The following is a 16,946-nucleotide window of genomic DNA, read 5'->3' on the forward strand; positions in this document are numbered from 1 at the left end:
GGTTACAAGTGCTTTAAGGTCCTTTAGTTTACACATTGACTAGTGACATCCAACTTTAAAAGCTGGCAGCATTTTGATGAATGATCCTATTGTCTGTATAGGTGGGTCGTATGGGTAGTGCAATGGAGCTATCGGGCCTCCAGAGGTTTGTCCCCGAGCCCTACGGCCTGGAGGACGACCAGCGCAGCATGGGCTATGACGAGCCTGATTACGGCATGGGACCCCCTATTCACTACAGCACCGTTCCCCGCAACCTCAACGCTTACCAGCACGGACCACCACGAAGGACTGGGTGAGTGGGTTTTGCCAATCTGGAATATTTTATCTGGGTAATGTGGCTAGAGCGTCTTTTCACTATGGAGTCGGTCATTCACCTTTAATGCGGAAATCTGAAGCCAAATCTCATCCAGATAACGCATTTAATGCTAAACCCTGCATTTTTAGTTACAACTAACTTTAAAGAAAATGCTAGACTAAAAATATAAATAATTTGGTTCCTCCTTTGCGATTACGTTTATATTTTTCCGTCGTTGCGGAAGGTTTGAATCCACGACAATGTTCTCTCATCCCCGTTTTTAGGAGTTACGAGGGCACCCTGGATGCCGCAGGCGACATGTACTACTGGGGAGCAGGGGCTCCGTTGGCCCAGGGAGAGCGAGGAAGCATGGCTTCTTTGGATAGCACACTGAGAAAAGGTCCGGGCCCTGGCGGCTGGCGCCAACCAGAGCTGCCCGAAGTCATCGCCATGCTCAACTACAGGCTGGATCCGGTCAAGAGCAACGCAGCAGCGTACCTGCAGCATCTCACCTTCAAGAACGATAAAGTAAGACCTGCCGGCTGCTCCCAAATGTAGAAAGTCTAGTGCTGTATCAAAAACTGTGCGCTACATATGCACACTATCGTTATGGGTACTTGACTGTGTGAGTATATGGTTTTTCCAATGTACTACATTACCATCTTTCAGCACTTTGTGGTGGATGGGGACACTGCATCGATGCTTTTACTCACGTCTTGTCCTCTATAATGCATTGTGGGGTACCGTTGCCAGCATAGTGTCCAGTGTTTGCATAATATAATCCTTCACTGGATGTGTATATGTTTTTGTACTATTTGTGTGTTTTGCGATACTGTTTTTGAGCCAGGCTATGGTTCCAGACATATGAGAACCACTCACATACTAACTTGGTGTAGTAAATGGTAGGGGTAGAAATCAAGTAATTCACGATACAATGCTATCACGATACATTGCCCACGATAACGATGGTATGGCGATACAGCTATTCAAGCGATACTTGATACTTTGCAAGACAATTCAGCTACAATATGCCACGATCTGTGTAACTGAAGAAAAAACATCTATAAAAAGGCAAAAAGCAGGAATTATGTATTTATTCACTGCATTGAAACAATATACAGGTGAAACAATGTACAACAAAGATGTCCAATGATTGAATAACTTAAGATATATAAAATATTCAATTAATACTCATAATTAATAGTAATTAAATTAAAGCTTGAATCAATATGAGGCAGGCATGGTACCTTCTTCATTCAAACATGGTAGTGAATGGAAAAAATATGATTACATTCGCCCCCAGTAACTGAATTTAATTTGATGTTTTAATAAAAATATAGATATTTGGCGCCAGTGTATCCATAACGTATTGCAAGAGGAAGTATTGAGATATATTCCAGTATATTTTGTCGGACCAATTTTGCAATCTTGTTTTATGCCAGTCTGATCCGCAATAGTAAATCTATGTGTGGAATAGGAAAAGGAAATTTGTCTTTCTCCCCACAGGTCATTTAATGCATTGTGGCGTTAGTTGAATATTTGGTGTGCCGTTTCTTTTGGTCTGATTTGTATTCATATATTCTTTTATGAAATGATGCGTCAAATAACAATTGCAGCCCTGCTCATGTGGAAACACACAACTCACAGGCATCTCTCTTGGATTTCTAGCACAATAGGATGGGTTTCCACTTCTTACTTGTCACTTCATCCACATTCATAAGTAATGATGCATGGACCCAAGCCATGAAGACGATAGTTATGAGAGGAGGCAGCTGTCTGTACACAGTCACTGACCTGCGTCCTTCTGTTTTCTTTTCTCAGATAAAGTCTGAGGTGCGTCGGATGAAGGGCATCCCAGCGCTGGTGTCGATGCTGGACAACCCAAATAAAGAGGTGTGTTTACCAAATGTTTTTTTACATTTTTTTCCAGCAAATTAGTTTCTGTCGAGAGAGCCAGGTGGAAAGGTTTTTAACGTCTCGACCCGTGTCTGTCGAAGTTTACCTCTTTTGGAACATTTGATGAGGGGGGAGCATACTGACGTAATTTTGCTGTGCGTTAGGTGCACCACGCTGCGTGTGGAGCTCTGAAGAACATCTCCTATGGCAAGGAAGCCGATAACAAGATTGCCATTAAGAACTGTGACGGAGTGCCTGCTCTGGTCAGACTGCTGAGGAAGACCCATGACCAGGACCTCACTGACACAATCACAGGTCAGATGCCCACAATTTCTAGTTCAAACCTCTATTCCTAAAACAAGCCCCTCTTAAATGATCAAATCCCTCTTCCTTCCTTTTCTCTTCCGTAGCCACGCTTTGGAACCTGTCGTCGCACGACTCTGTGAAGATGGAGATCGTCGACAATGCACTGCACGCCCTCTGCGACGAAGTGATGGTTCCCCACTCGGGCTGGGAAAGGGGTAGCAACGGGGCAGGGGGTGGTGAGGAGAACTGCAAGCCCAGGCATCTGGAGTGGGAGACGGCCCTCACCAACACGGCAGGCTGTCTGAGGTACGGAGGGACATGGGGTGGGTGGAGGGATGGGGCAAGAGCTGGCATCCCAAGCTTTTGCTGGGGATGGTCAGAGAGTGAGGGGTGTTTAAAGTCTGAATATATAGAAGTCTGAATAAATGTTACCCTGTCACTTATAAATAAACATTTTATCTTGAGTTTATTTTCATTATTTTATTTTCATTGTGTTCCAAGCTACTTTGTAGCAGCCACACACAGATGAAGGGATCCACCCTTTCTATAAAGTGTGGTCTGCACGACTGTACAATGACTTGACTGTCAAATCAGAGCACCAATGGAAAATTACTTGAATTCCCACAAGTAACATTTAAATCGGTAACCAAATACAACCATATAAATTCCTTTCCTTATTTCATTGATTTAATAATAATTAAAAAACATTAACTTGGTGATTTTGCTGCTACAGACAACAATTTGCATGCGTTTGGCTGGTGTTCATTTCAGAGCAGTGTTTGTAGGCCAACTGAACGCACTGCCACAGGACCACAACAATGTTGGCAGAGATGACTCCTTGTTTTCATTGTGACATATCTGGCCACGTGTTATCTATTGCTTGCTAAGTCATCATGGAAGGCGCTTGGCCTCACTTAGCATTCCGTGTGTTTACCTTCTCAATGTGTCTTCTTTTTCAGGTCTGTTTTTCATTTGGGAGTGTCGCCTTGACTGTCTCAACGGTCATGGTTAAGATTTAATTGTCAATTGCACAATGATAAAGCCAGAAGCGGCTACTTCTGGCAATAAAAGGCTTGGACTTCTGTCCCTCTGAAAATGTTTCTGCTGTTAAACCATCCGTTTGAGACTGACTGTGATGGTGAAGTGCTATACTAAACTTGACTTTACATGAGATGGATTGGAGGAGTAAGAAGCACTGAGGAGGCAATGGACAAAGATGTCAAGTGAAATGGGCTCATTAAAATGTAGGAGACAGGGAGGCAGGAGCTGTGGGAAATTTGTAAAAGGGTGAGATAAGACCCATGTACAAAGGGGCATTGACTCAAAGTGTAAACATCATGTACTTGCCTGTGTCTGTACGCTGTCTGGGTTTTGTTATATTTTACTGTTTACCACCCCCCCATGAAAGTCTGGAAGATTGTGAATGATTTCGCAAGGTCCAGAAAAGTTTGGGAAATATTGTTCCCTGTGAGTTACTTTAAAAGTAAAGTTGTCATATATTGCGATATTCTCTCTGCCAAGTGCATAGCACTAATGTATTTATGTTCCCCTGCTATTATGGCTGCGCATAGTGCTCAAGATCAAATAAAATCTATAAACAAAGTTGGGAAACTATGACATTCCAACATAAGATAGTAGTGGGACGTCTGTTGTAAGTTGGACTAGGAGGTCCCTTCTTTACCACGGCAGTTTCCAGAGGGCTGGCCCCGGGGTTGTCAGGGATGGACTTTTATTCTTGGTCATTATTCAGGTCCTCCAAAAGAGTGTAATCTAGCCCATGGTTCCGAGATTATATTGGCCACTGCACTGTTTACAGAGTAATCAGCATAATCAGAAGGCCACTTGTGGTTGAAACGGGTCATATTTTAAGAATGTCTTTTACGCCACAGGCCAAATTGAATGTTGACGAACACTGTTATCTCTGTTACTTTACAGTTTAGTGGCAAGAATGGAAATAGACTTCCTGAATTGTGTGCACTTAGCAAGTGCAACTCCCCGCTGTGCAAGACAATGTATTCTAGTGTTGTGTGGGAAGGCGTGTCAGTCAATGGGGACACAGGGGCAGCACAAAAGAACTAGGCTGACTCCCATTCCACACACTTTCCTGCCTCCGACTCCCTTTCTTTGCAGCTTTCTAAGATATGAAGTAAGTTAATGTCGATTCGTGGCTCAATTACCAACTTGTTGTATGGATCTCCGGGGTGAATTGTGCAAGGGAGGAAGGAGCATCTGCTCCTCCAGTGGCTCAGTTGTAACCCGAGCACTCTCTCTGTCTCTCCGTAGATTGAAATTAATAGTGCTGTTGGCAGAGACTACTCTCTGATTTTCTGCCTGAGCATTATTCACTGGAATCCGCTGGTATCTGCTGAAAATAACACACTTTTTCCACTGTTGTCTTTCCCCCCCTCTCTAATCTCTTTTCTTCCTCACTCCATTCCCCTCCATCTCTTCACTCTTATTACTTCTAATCCTTTTAACCCCCCGCCGCCCCACCCATCTCACTTTTCCTCCCTTCATTAGGAATGTGAGCTCTGAAAGGAGTGAGGCGAGGAGGAAGCTGAGGGAGTGCACAGGATTGGTCGACTCACTTATGTACATTGTCCAGTCCCAGATTGACTGTAAAGATGTCGACAATAAGGTGAGTATACATACATACAGTACTGCCACCTATTTTATATTATCTGGCTATAAGGCAGATCATTTTTTCCGTCTTAAATTAACAGTGAAGGAGTGTTCAGTGAGTGAAGCAGGAGAACAAGCACAAAATCCAATCTCTCAAAAACACATCAGCCGTTAATCAGGAGAGTCACTGAAACTGTTTTTTTCCCAGACTCACTCTTGGATACCTGCCAATGCAGAGCAAGGATAAAAGTACTTTAAAAATGAAGTTACAATGATGCTGAGTTTTCTGAAGTCGCTTTATTTACTTCAGTAATTAATTATTCAATATTATCCTGATATGTTATGAAACAGTCACCAAGTTTCCCTAACTCAACATAATCTTGCGTTAAGTGACAGGCGCATCACATGGAGTTGATGTTGGTTTCAGGTGGCTTCTAGCTTCATAAGCACATTGGTATCCGTGCATCTCTACTTATAAGCATACAGTGATATGTGATAAAGGAGGAAAAGGAAAGGATAGGATTTTATAGTTCATGAACGAGGGACGGACTGCACTTGGATCAGAGTTACCACATTATTCAGAATTTTTACATACCATGTTTTACTGATGTCCTACAGCCATGTTTGGATCTGTCACAGTTATAACATAATTACCTGATCTGATTGCAGTCGTTGTGCAAAATCATTTCATTGTTCAACTATCGAGATTTCCAATTCTATGTTTTCATCTAAATGTCAAGGCGATTTCAGCCAATGTTAAAAATGTTGCAGTAAATAGAATGCGAATTAGGTTTGTTTCCATCAGTTAAGGACATTTTTTTTTTCTCTCCACCACCATGTCTTTGTTCCCCCAGTTGATAGAGAACAGTGTGTGTCTGCTGCGGAACCTGTCCTACCAGGTGCACCGAGAGATCCCGGGCTTCGAGCGCTATCAGGAGACCTTGCCCGTCAACCAGGGCCCCGCCACGAGCAACCAGAAGGGCGGCTGCTTCAGCTCGCGCAAGAGCAAAGGTCTGTCTGCTCTGTCGCTCTCTATCTCTCATTCTGTGAGTAAGTAGGCCATTGCGTTGGTGAGACAGGCGGGAAATGTGGGTGACAAAGGGGTGTATGCTTGCGTGACGCCAGAGGGAAAAAATTGAAAGTGAGACTGGGAGTCAGTATTCTCTTAAGCAGCAGGAGGATATGTAGGATTGAGGTGATGTCATTGTTCATGTCAGTGTTTCAGTTCCACTGGACATGAAAGTTGTTGTGTACAAAAAGCACACGCACACGCACGCACGCACGCACACAGACAATCAATCAATCCAGTGGCTGGCAATGGAATGCAAACTATTTCCCCAACTCCAAGAATGTTCATCCAGTCTCTGCCTGCTCTGTTTGTGTTTCAGTGAACATATTGATTTTTATCACCAAGCTACACATGTTTTGGTAACCAGTGGTTTTGTTAACTGCATACATTTTATTGTTTGAGACTTCCATTTATAACTGCAAACTTGACAGAAAGTGTACATCACTTGTGTTTAAAGTCGCATGCTATCTCCACTGATGGCTGTGGATAACATGTTGTTTTGTGTAATAGGCAACACACAAGACAGTATTTTTAGAAAAGGTGAAAATACATAAAATCCCCTGTACTGTTATACACAACACACAATTGTATTTGTCCAGGGAATTTAAGTGGCCCTTCTCAATAATATATGTCAATATTAACACAGGTGACATGGACTTGTTGCCATAACATTGGTGTCAGTGTTGCTTGCTTCAAAAACTGTTGAATAGTTTTAAAGTGTAAATCTCTAAGATGAGTTGGGGGAAAAAAAATCCCGGATTTTATCATGTATTTTATTTCATTTATTTATAATATTCACCCATTCAAAACAGTCACTTTAATCTACCACCAGTTAAGATGGCACTATCTATAAAGTGTAGGTTAAGGTTGCCTAGTGTTTGAACTGATACTACAGTCATCACCTTATAGATGAACTTACTCTTGCATCCTGTGCTCCTAGTGGTTACATAAGGCTGAGTGTTCTTTGACTTCACCTTGTGCTGTTTTTGGGCTCCATACCTGGCATGCCTCAGGCTGCTCTGTCTTTTTGGTGCAGTGGTGCCTTTTGACATACTGCAATCGTAATATGTAAGTGGGTGGCTGGGACGTGGCTGTTTTCTTTTTATATAAATGCTCTTTCTCTTCCTCCTTTCCTGCCCTCCTTCTCCCTTGTCTTCCATCCCTTCATTTACCTGACTATCCCACTCTCAACAGATGAGTGGTTTTCCAAAGGTAAGCTTGTGCTTCTTTATGAACTGCGCCTTTCTCCGACTGCTTGTGGTAGTTTGAATGTTAGACTAGCAAACCTGAACGGTAGCGGGCGAAAAACCGACTAACTTGCACGACTTACTCTCACCATTCACACACAGTAGAAAACCCATCCTAGTTTTCTTTTGGACTGCACCCTGTATGGGCTTAGTTCCTGGTGGTCACTTTTGTGTGTCCGTGTGCAGTGCCTCTCACCCAACTTGTAACAAAACATTTCACTTCACAGTCCTCAGCTAGATCCTGTGCTGAACGCAGCCTCTTGTTGGGTGTCCCGTCGAGCTTCTAAGCTTGTGCTGCTGTGTTTCAGGTCGGCAAGAGGAAGATGGAGCTGCCGACATGATAGACATTCCAAAGAGGACCACGCCCGCCAAAGGTAATGATATCGGCTAGAAAAACCGCTGGGCCATCTGCCTATTCCTTCCAGTGACTGTTGCTTAGACTCGCGGTGCCCAATACGTTGATCGTGATCGGCCGGTAGATCGCAAAGGTAGTGCGGGTAGATCGCGCGCCATTCAAATTATTTGTTTATTTATTTATTTATTTTTAACCGATCAGACACGTTTGAGGTAAATTTAGAGCTGCAAGGAAAATACAAAAGAGCAGAGCAGATTGAAAACTGTCTGTTAGACTTGGACTAACGGTTTCAAGACTTTGCTTTACTCGAGCCAATCGCTACATTTATGTGCTACCCACTCAGGGGAGATGTTGAGGTTGATTCACTCACATCAAAAATTGCAACACTGTTTCACCGGAGCTGGTCTGCAGTGGAGGATGAGATGTTGACACTACAGGCTGACATTCAGCTCAAGTCCAGGGCCCATGGACAGTTTTGGAACTTACTCACAGAGGAAAAGTACCCAAACATGAGGAAATGACTTGGACTTTGACTGCATTATTCAGCTCTACTTATTTATGCGAGTCAGCCTTTTCCCACATTAAGATTATGAAGTCAAAATACCGTTCCACCATGACTGATGATCATTTGGAAGCCTGCTTGAGGCTGTTTACCAGCAGCTACTGTCCGGGCCATGAAAGTCATTAGAGTAAGGTAGTGGCCATGAATGTGTTTAATTGTATTGTGCGGTAAGGGTTCATGCAGTGATGCAAAGTACGGCAACATATATTGTGTATATATAATGCATACTCAGTATATATATCAATAATTATATTTAGCATTTTTTAATGCACGTAGATCATTTTGACCTGGTCATTCTTTAAAGTAGCTCGCAAACTGAAAATGTGTGGGCCTCCTGGCCTCGCCCATCATCTTTCAGGCTCTCTCCTGTCTTAAAACCGTCCACCTTTGGCTCTCCCGCTGTCTCCCAGGCTACGAGCTGCTGTTCCAGCCAGAGGTGGTGCGTATCTACACCTCCCTGCTGAAGGAGTCCCAGAACCCCACCGTCCTGGAGGCCTCGGCTGGTGCCGTGCAGAACCTGTGTGCTGGACGCTGGACTGTAAGGCAGCCCGCTGCTCTACTATACAACTATAATATATCCATTCCCTCCCCTTTGTCTTCACTAAAGAAACACAGTCTAGCTGAATTGAAGAGGAACCTGCGGCCCTGAGTAGTATTTTATGAAATAATTGTGTTGCAAGTGTTGCAAACCTGTCCCAGTTCCTAGAGTAGAGGTCTGAACTTGGGCCAGATGTGGCCCCTGGGTCCTTAGTAACCCCTGCCCTACAGCGATTTTTAGATATTATATAATTCTGATTCTTCCTGATACGCTTAAGGATGTCCAGTGTATCTTGTTATCTGTCAGATTATTTGTTGACATGCCCTGATTTGGCTATCCTCAGGTTTTTTTGTTGTTTTTTTTAATCGTAATTTGTTTATGTCCATTTGTTTACGTTTAGTATGGGCGGTACATCCGTGCCCTCCTGCGCCAGGAAAAGGGTCTGCCCATGATGACGGAGCTTCTGGCTCACAGCAACGACCGCGTGGTCCGAGCCATGTCTGGAGCCCTCCGCAACCTTGCCATCGATGCACGCAACAGGGATCTTCTTGGTAATTCTGTGTGCTTGTGTGTGTCTGATGTCTGTTTATCACATATTTGCACAGGGATATAGAACCAGTTGTTTGGGCTTAGAATGAAATGTTAGGTTGCCTGTCAGAGATATGCATTTTTGATCGATGTAAAAATATGTTGCTGTTGGGATTCATCTGATGTGTGTGGTGTGGTTATCTATCTCCAGGTAAGCATGCGGTGCCTCACCTCGTGGCCAACCTGCCGGGTGGAGGTCAGAGCCAGCCAGTGCGAGCACTGTCAGAGGAGACTGTCGTGTCAGTGCTGAGCACGCTGCACGAGGTCTTGGGTTCCAGTCTGGAGGCAGCCAAGACCCTCCGGGCCTCGCAGGGCATTGAGAGATTAGTGCTGATCAACAAGGATGGGTACGTGCTCAAGTAGATAAACTGTGAATATTGGAAGGAAGGATTGAGTGGATTCGCTGGTGCAAGAGGCTGTGTGGGTGGGTGTGGGTGGGTGAAAATGTGCCAGGAAGAGAGTTCTGACAAATGTGGGTGAGAGTGTGAGTGAGAGCTTCTGCTTATTAGGGAATACGTTAACAAGTGTCGGTCTGTTTTAAGTTTTCAGGAAGGATTTGATGTTCAGCTCTGGTGCGACAAACTGCTTTGCTTAACAGTTTATTAATATGCAAGGTTTTTGGTACTTTTTTTACGGGTGCTGTTGCTATCCATCTCTCACCGTTTCCTGGTTTTACCTTATCAGGAACCGCTCAGAGCGGGAGGTTCGCGGTGCAGGCTTGGTGCTGCAGACGGTTTGGGCCTACAAGGAACTGCGGCGCACTCTGGAGAAAGACGGCTGGAAGAAGACAGACTTCATGGTCAATCTCAACCCACCGAGCAACAACACTAGGGCTAACGGGGGGTACGAGGACAGCACGCTGCCCCTTATAGAAAAAGGTGAAGAAAATTGTGCTGCTACTGTATACAGACCACACCGGGGACATGGAGTTCCATATATTAATTATTTTAACCCAATTTAGCGTTCTAGATGGGTGAAGTCTGCCTAAATCGTCTTTCTAATGCAATGATTATTATATTGATGGCGAAACGTAAACCAAGCTTTCTCAACGAAAGGGTAATTGCACTAAAGAGTACGTAAGGTCTGACTTAAATGAAATATATTGTCGCATACTCTCATAGAGGTTGTTGAACGATATGAAAGGCAGGTATTTATATTGATGCTTAATGTGTTTGTCTCTTTGCAACTTAGGGGTGAAAGGGGACCAAGAAAGAGATATGATCCCCATGAATGACTTGGGACCAGGTGAGTGGCTTAAGACTAAAAATAAACACGCGTAAGCCGTGAGAATGTCTCAGTTTATACTTACCGCATTTAGATTGCTCTTCATTGTATATCCAAAGAAAAAATGAGAGGGAGAGAGAGGGAGAGACGTACACGAGTGTCTCATCCCGGACCGTCATTTTATAATATCTTTCTTTAGAAAAGCAGATAGGACATTACTTGAATTATTTCTTGTCATATTTTCAAATATACCCAATAGAAGTGATTAAGGGGTAGGATGGTGTTTCTTAATTAGGCATTGTTTTCCTCCGTTCCTCTGTCACCTTTTTTTGGATTCCAAGGTGAAGATTTATAACACAATATACACACATCCCCAAACCAAAACAGTAGCCTTACTTATTTTTAATGATATGCGTATGTTCCTGTGGAAGAATATTCTTTCGACTAGGCCTCCGCTGGCGGAGATGCATGAGTGCGGAAGGAAATCATTTAAAGTTTCAATTAATAATCATTTAAATTGAAAGTTCTTGAAGGTTTGAATTAATAACAGCTGGGCACTTGGTCCAAGTGATCACAACAAGGTACACAGGAGAAGAACTACGAGTTGAGAGGCCGAGCATAATGGTGTGCTTAAAGAATGATCTAGTTATTTTATATATATATATATATATATATATATATATATATATATATATATATATATATATATATATATATATATATATATATATATATATATATATATATATATATATATATATATATAAAGCTGAGTCTCCCTAAGAACCCAATAGCCTGGAAAATTCATATCTATTCAAGGCTGTTTTTAAAGGGGACCAATTATGAGAAACTCACTTTCAGTGCTTGTGCACATACATTTGGGTCTCTGATGGACGCTAACACAAACTATGAAATAAGACCACCCAGTCAGCTTTCTGTGAGCTGCTATTTCAGAAAACATGTCATACAGCTCAAACAAGCCATTACAGATTTGCTGCCCCTTCCTATGTCAAGTGGGGCTTCATTAGCATTAGAACGCTCCACCCATGGCTGGAGAATAACACGCGCCGCTGGGAACTGCTCTGTTGGCTTGCAGACCGGCACAAATCTTTTAAAAGAAAGGGGGAATTAATACCAACTGCCCGTGAAGAAACTGCAGGTGATGGAAATGTAAGTGTTTTTTTTTAAAGTGAGAGGTCGTTAGACTGTAACGACGCACGGTCGGTCGGCGTTTCTCCAAACAAAACCAAGCAAAATTGTTTTATCATAGATGTATTTATTTTATTTTCCAACATTTACATGAAACAAAAACTCTGTGTGCCCTGTCCCGGTACTTGCAGAAGCTTGAAGCGCGACAAGGAAAATAGAAACAAACTTTTAAATTTGGGCCTTGTAGATCTATTATGAGTGTGGATTTAGCAACGAGAATGCATAATCTGAGTGGTGGTTTTAGGAAAAAAAAAAAAAAACATGTTTTGTGGACGTCAGACACTTATTTTAACTTGTTGAAAAGGAGCTATAATAATAGGTCCCCTTTAACAAAGCGCCTACACAACTTTTTCAAAACACAGGAGACTGGTGTTGCTAAATAGGTCATAAACAACTTGCACAAGCACCAACCTGTGCAGGCTGAATACGTTAGAGGCAATCTTATTATATGTAAATATATGGAGGAAAAAATATGATTCATAGGATATTATAAGGGAGAGTTCTTAAAATGGTAATTTAAAGAATTAATGACAAGGTCAATTGAGGGTATCTTCTTCCTCCATCCAGACGCCTACTCAACACTGGACCAGAGAGGGAGGAGAAACACTTTGGATGACACACTCGGACCTGCTGACACAGACACCGTAAAAGTACGCACACACCATAATTAGCTTTTACATTTTAACCTTTTTTTTCCCCCCAGCTATCATGTGTTTCATTAATCTCAACTGTAGCTTCCAATTCAAAAGGCGACACATTTAATGGGAGAAAAACCCAGAAGCTCTTAACTTTAAAAACTGTGATCCTTTTGAGACCTTATTTGCTAAAATACCTTTTTAAAATATGAAAGATAAAATGTGAGACAGAAAAAGCCGTTAATCTGCCTCAGCTAACCAGACCGCGATATGGGATTTGCACATCACTCTCTTATTGGGCTGTGGAACACGTTCCCACACACACCCACAGGCAGCATGTCGGTGCCTGTTTTAACACAATGCGGCTCATGTGTTTCCTAACTCGACTAACTCAACGGGTGTGACCAACCCCCAACCTGACCCAACTTTAAAAGTAACCTAAATGTTTTTGTGGCTCTTCTCCTCTCACCCCCGTCGTCTTCTTCTTCGTCCATCGTGCTTTGGACTTTTCTTTTTTTTTTTTTTTTATGGCCGTCTGCCTCAACATTTTTTAATGATTGGCCCACTTCACTGTTTCTTTGTTTTTCTTCTTGACTGATACTCTCCTGTGTCTGCTTGCCACTCTCTCTCTCTCCTTCTCCCTCCCTCTCCCCCCCCCCCCCCTCCCTTTCTCACCATTTCTCAGGGAGGGATGTATGGGGAGAGGCAGGCTTCCGTGCCTCTCATGGATTCTTATGATGGTTAGGCTACACCCACTGTAACACTGCATGTGAGTGCATGGTATGTGCCGCCCCCCACAGCTCTGTGACTGAGCTAACTGCACGGCTTACCGTGGTAGCCATCTATATTTGTGCTTCCGATCCGTTGTTTTTCATCATATGCCAATTTCTGCACACACTGTTTCATCTTGTGTAACGTGCTGTTATTTTAATGTAATATTGTAATCCTGTGTTGTCGTACTGTAATGCAAAGTGTACGTGCCTTATATGTGAGCGTTGAGTGCTCTGATGCACAATTATGTAGCTAAGCGTGAACATTATGTACTATGCACTCTGCTGAATAGTAATTTTCTCACTTTTTCTCCACCCCCCCTCAGAAAAATTGATCGTGTGCATCACCAGACGACAGCCTCCTCCGACCTACTGCCCCTGCTAAACTGACAAAACTCACTGAGGGACCACAGCCACTACACCACAGACCACGGACTTTTTCCCCATTTTCTCTCTCTCTCTCTCTCTCTCTCTCCTTCATTTTTTGTTCCAGCCCTCGGAACTCTTTCCTTCTTTGTCGTTTTCCCTCTTTCTGTTCACATTCCACCATTGACAACCTGACAGACTGATTTTGCCACTACTGGAGCGATCTGCAGAACGGACGCTTCCGCTCCCCCTATGGACTTGCTGACGAGGGGTGTGGGGGAAAAACCGATACAGCTTAGTATCACAATATTTTTCCCCAGGATATTGTATTGATACTCGCCATGAATCGATTTTTTTTTTTCTATATTATTGTGTGATATAGGCCATATCCACACTGATGCGGATACATTTAAAAACGCGATTTTCGTGTGGAACGTTTTCAGTCCACACAGGCGTGTTCAGAAAGCTGGTGACTCGTCTTCCATTTCTGTAATATGCATGTTCAGGAAACCTGCAGCAGCGACCGAACGGGTCTGCTCTGTCTACAAGCACCAAGAAGCAAAATTAACGCAATGGAATTAAAATCTTAATTAGTTTAAGATTCTCAAAATGTCCAAAGCACGAGACAGAGAAAAGTCTGAGGACAAGAGTAACACTTTATTCGTCCCCAGAGATAAATTCAGGCGTTACAGCAGCAAAACCGAAGTCGGCGATCATAATATTCATACGCAATACTGTATGGGTGCAATTTTGAAGTTGGAGACTTAATGCAGACTCAACAAACTAATTTTACTGCTTGTAAACATGTAATAACCCCAACAGTACTGACCACACGTAAACAAAGCGGTTGTCGGCCGTCGCTCGTAGGGCGGACACGTGCGAAAACGGATAAAAGACATATCCGTTCAAAATCTTTACTGTGGTCAAACGAGAAAGAAAAGCATTGCGATACTTGGCGTATTGCAGACATAAAGAATTGTGATATTATGGTGTCGTGATAATATTGTATCGTGAGCTCCCTGGAGATTCCCCACCCCCTAACGCCGACCTGACATTTTGACCACTCTGTCGTCTTAAAGCCTGAAACACTACCACTACCATTCTACAAAACAGAGCCAGGGATGGTGGCTCAGCTCTACCTTTAAATATAGACATTCTGGAAGTTGGAACTACACTACATTTGCCAAATTAATTAAAGGGAAGACTTTGAATATAGAACGGAAACCAGTGATTTAAAAAAAAAAAAAAAAAAAAGAAAAGAAAAAAAAGGTAATTGTTTGTTTTCTATCGGTCTTTACTGCAGAACACAATTTCATGCAAGTGACCGGAACCCATGTTTGTTTATGTAATCGGATATCTGTGACGCTTTGCTACCTTGAGTGATGATTCTTCTCTCGCTTTGCGCGTCACAACGTAAGATGCATTCGCCAAATGAAACTGCCGCGACTGCTGATGCTGAACGTGTTATGCACAAAACATTCTCTCCACACACTGAACCGGTCAAGCCGCCGAGGCGAACAGAGTCTCAGCGCCGCCAAGACCGGACACATTGTTCTCTGCCTTATTAGAATAGCTTGTGTAGTCGGCCCTATGAAACAAAACTGTTATGTTTGCCGCCGCTTTCTGGTTCTTGGGAGATATCGAAGGATTTAAATCGTTAAGTGAGTGCATTTATTTTTTATCTGGAAATCTATAATATTATGAACGTGTAAATATGAGACTGCCTCTAACATAATGTCTGTTTGGGCTAACTGGAGTGCCTCCCTTATTTGCAAAAGACTTGATGAGTGTGTCCAAGGCGACCAATCAGCATCTGTTCTCCTTAATAGCGAGTTACTGATTGAGGATCTTTGGAACTCAACAGTTCTATATTCCACGTGGAATTGGAATGTATGAACTAATATGTAAGTAAGGGTATTATATATAAATATATATATATATATAACAGCTTTGATTTATTTTTTACATAGAATGTAAAACTCTTGAGTTCTCTAGGATTTCTTGCTCCGGAATACCATGGTCTGAGATTGTCTGATAGTTGATAAAGACAGCGAAACAGTTCTTTGGAGGCGACAAATCAATGCCTGTTTCACATTTCTTTAGTGCAGCGCTTGTCCTGTAGAAGACTGCATAATCTTAGTGTTAAGATGTAGATATTGAGTGGATGGATTTATTTTATTTTATTTTTATTTTTTTTTAAGCACTAGGGGGTTTTTGGACCTTGATTTTCTTTTCCTCCCTTTTTTTCAATGCTATTTCAAACACTACAGAAAATGTATTGTTCTCTAACAACAATCAAATTGCCCTTGTGGGAGCATTTACAGATTAACAATTGCAATATTACAGTTGTGATTTGTGAACAGATGTGAATCTTGGAAGACTTTAAACTAAAGCAGGGAGCAGACGGATTATATTTTAGATTATTTGGCAACTCAAGCATAACAGGCATACACTTGACATTGATTATTCTGGTTATGTGATGCAGCGGAATAAATAAAGCACATTTTAACTATATATACAAGAGAATATTTGTTAATTTGAATGGTTTTGTGTATTGTTTTTGTATTTTTAATTTTGGTTTAATTGTTTTTGGGTGCTCTGGGTGAATGCATATGCAATCATTTTTTGTTGGATAGAATTAATTTGCAGTTTATATATTTTAATTAATTACAAAGGCTAAAATAGGTATACATTTCCATCTCATGTCAGTCATCAGTTACTGGAACACTAATCTTCAAAAGCTGATTCTGAAATACACATTGATTTCTTTGCCTTGGCCCTTAAAAGTTGCACATTTCTCATTTATAATTGAAATATGTAACTAGCAATACTGTTTGTAATAAAAAGAAAAATCAGATTTTTCAAATCCCTTTTGTTTCCTTCTGTCGGCGCGTTGCTGTGTTTTATTATGGCTTCATTACGTCTCCTCGTTCGGCTGCGGTGCCGCGTTGAGCCGCGTGGGGTCGCTGTCACTCGACGTCCTCCCGGAGTCACGGGGGGCGGCATCCCGCTTCGTGTCGATGGAAGTTGCGGGTCGAACTGTAGCGTTTGCCGGGAAAGAGGGGAAAAAGCTGAATTTACTCCTGATAGTTTACTTCATAGTCTTTAATGATGTTGTAGTTTCACCCTTTTGGGGGGGAAAAAAAAAAACCGAAGGTAAGTGCGAGATTCCAGCAGCGTGACCACCTGTGCGCACTCAGCCATAACGAGCACCGTAATTAATGGCGTTTGATTGATAAAAGGTTGTTTCTGCACTTGTCGGTT

At 42.4% G+C, this 16,946-nt stretch overlaps 1 protein-coding gene across 7 annotated transcripts in view; it reads left to right on the forward strand.

Annotated features, from left to right (window-relative positions):
* The window catches only part of ctnnd1 (catenin (cadherin-associated protein), delta 1), a 29,732-nt gene extending 13,184 nt beyond the window's left edge, over nucleotides 1–16,548 (forward strand). For 3 of the 7 annotated variants that reach the window (XM_079998851.1, XM_079998850.1, XM_079998856.1), the window contains 17 exons: nucleotides 102–292; nucleotides 580–823; nucleotides 2,117–2,188; nucleotides 2,356–2,506; nucleotides 2,602–2,803; nucleotides 5,018–5,135; nucleotides 5,974–6,130; nucleotides 7,383–7,400; nucleotides 7,744–7,809; nucleotides 8,763–8,890; nucleotides 9,291–9,441; nucleotides 9,630–9,825; nucleotides 10,163–10,356; nucleotides 10,670–10,723; nucleotides 12,479–12,561; nucleotides 13,232–13,286; nucleotides 13,643–16,548. In XM_079998851.1, the coding sequence (XP_079854977.1) occupies nucleotides 102–292; nucleotides 580–823; nucleotides 2,117–2,188; nucleotides 2,356–2,506; nucleotides 2,602–2,803; nucleotides 5,018–5,135; nucleotides 5,974–6,130; nucleotides 7,383–7,400; nucleotides 7,744–7,809; nucleotides 8,763–8,890; nucleotides 9,291–9,441; nucleotides 9,630–9,825; nucleotides 10,163–10,356; nucleotides 10,670–10,723; nucleotides 12,479–12,561; nucleotides 13,232–13,286; nucleotides 13,643–13,701 (2,139 nt within the window). In that variant the 3' untranslated portion in view covers nucleotides 13,702–16,548. Of the gene's footprint in view, nucleotides 1–101; nucleotides 293–579; nucleotides 824–2,116; nucleotides 2,189–2,355; nucleotides 2,507–2,601; nucleotides 2,804–5,017; nucleotides 5,136–5,973; nucleotides 6,131–7,382; nucleotides 7,401–7,743; nucleotides 7,810–8,762; nucleotides 8,891–9,290; nucleotides 9,442–9,629; nucleotides 9,826–10,162; nucleotides 10,357–10,669; nucleotides 10,724–12,478; nucleotides 12,562–13,231; nucleotides 13,327–13,642 lie in introns of all 7 variants that reach the window. The other 4 variants (XM_079998853.1, XM_079998855.1, XM_079998854.1 and 1 more) reach the window with 4 other exon arrangements.
* Nucleotides 16,549–16,946: the final 398 nt, after the last annotated feature.

Source organism: Zeus faber (genome assembly GCF_960531495.2).
Source record: "Zeus faber genome assembly, chromosome: 4".
Lineage (NCBI taxonomy): Eukaryota > Metazoa > Chordata > Actinopteri > Zeiformes > Zeidae > Zeus > Zeus faber.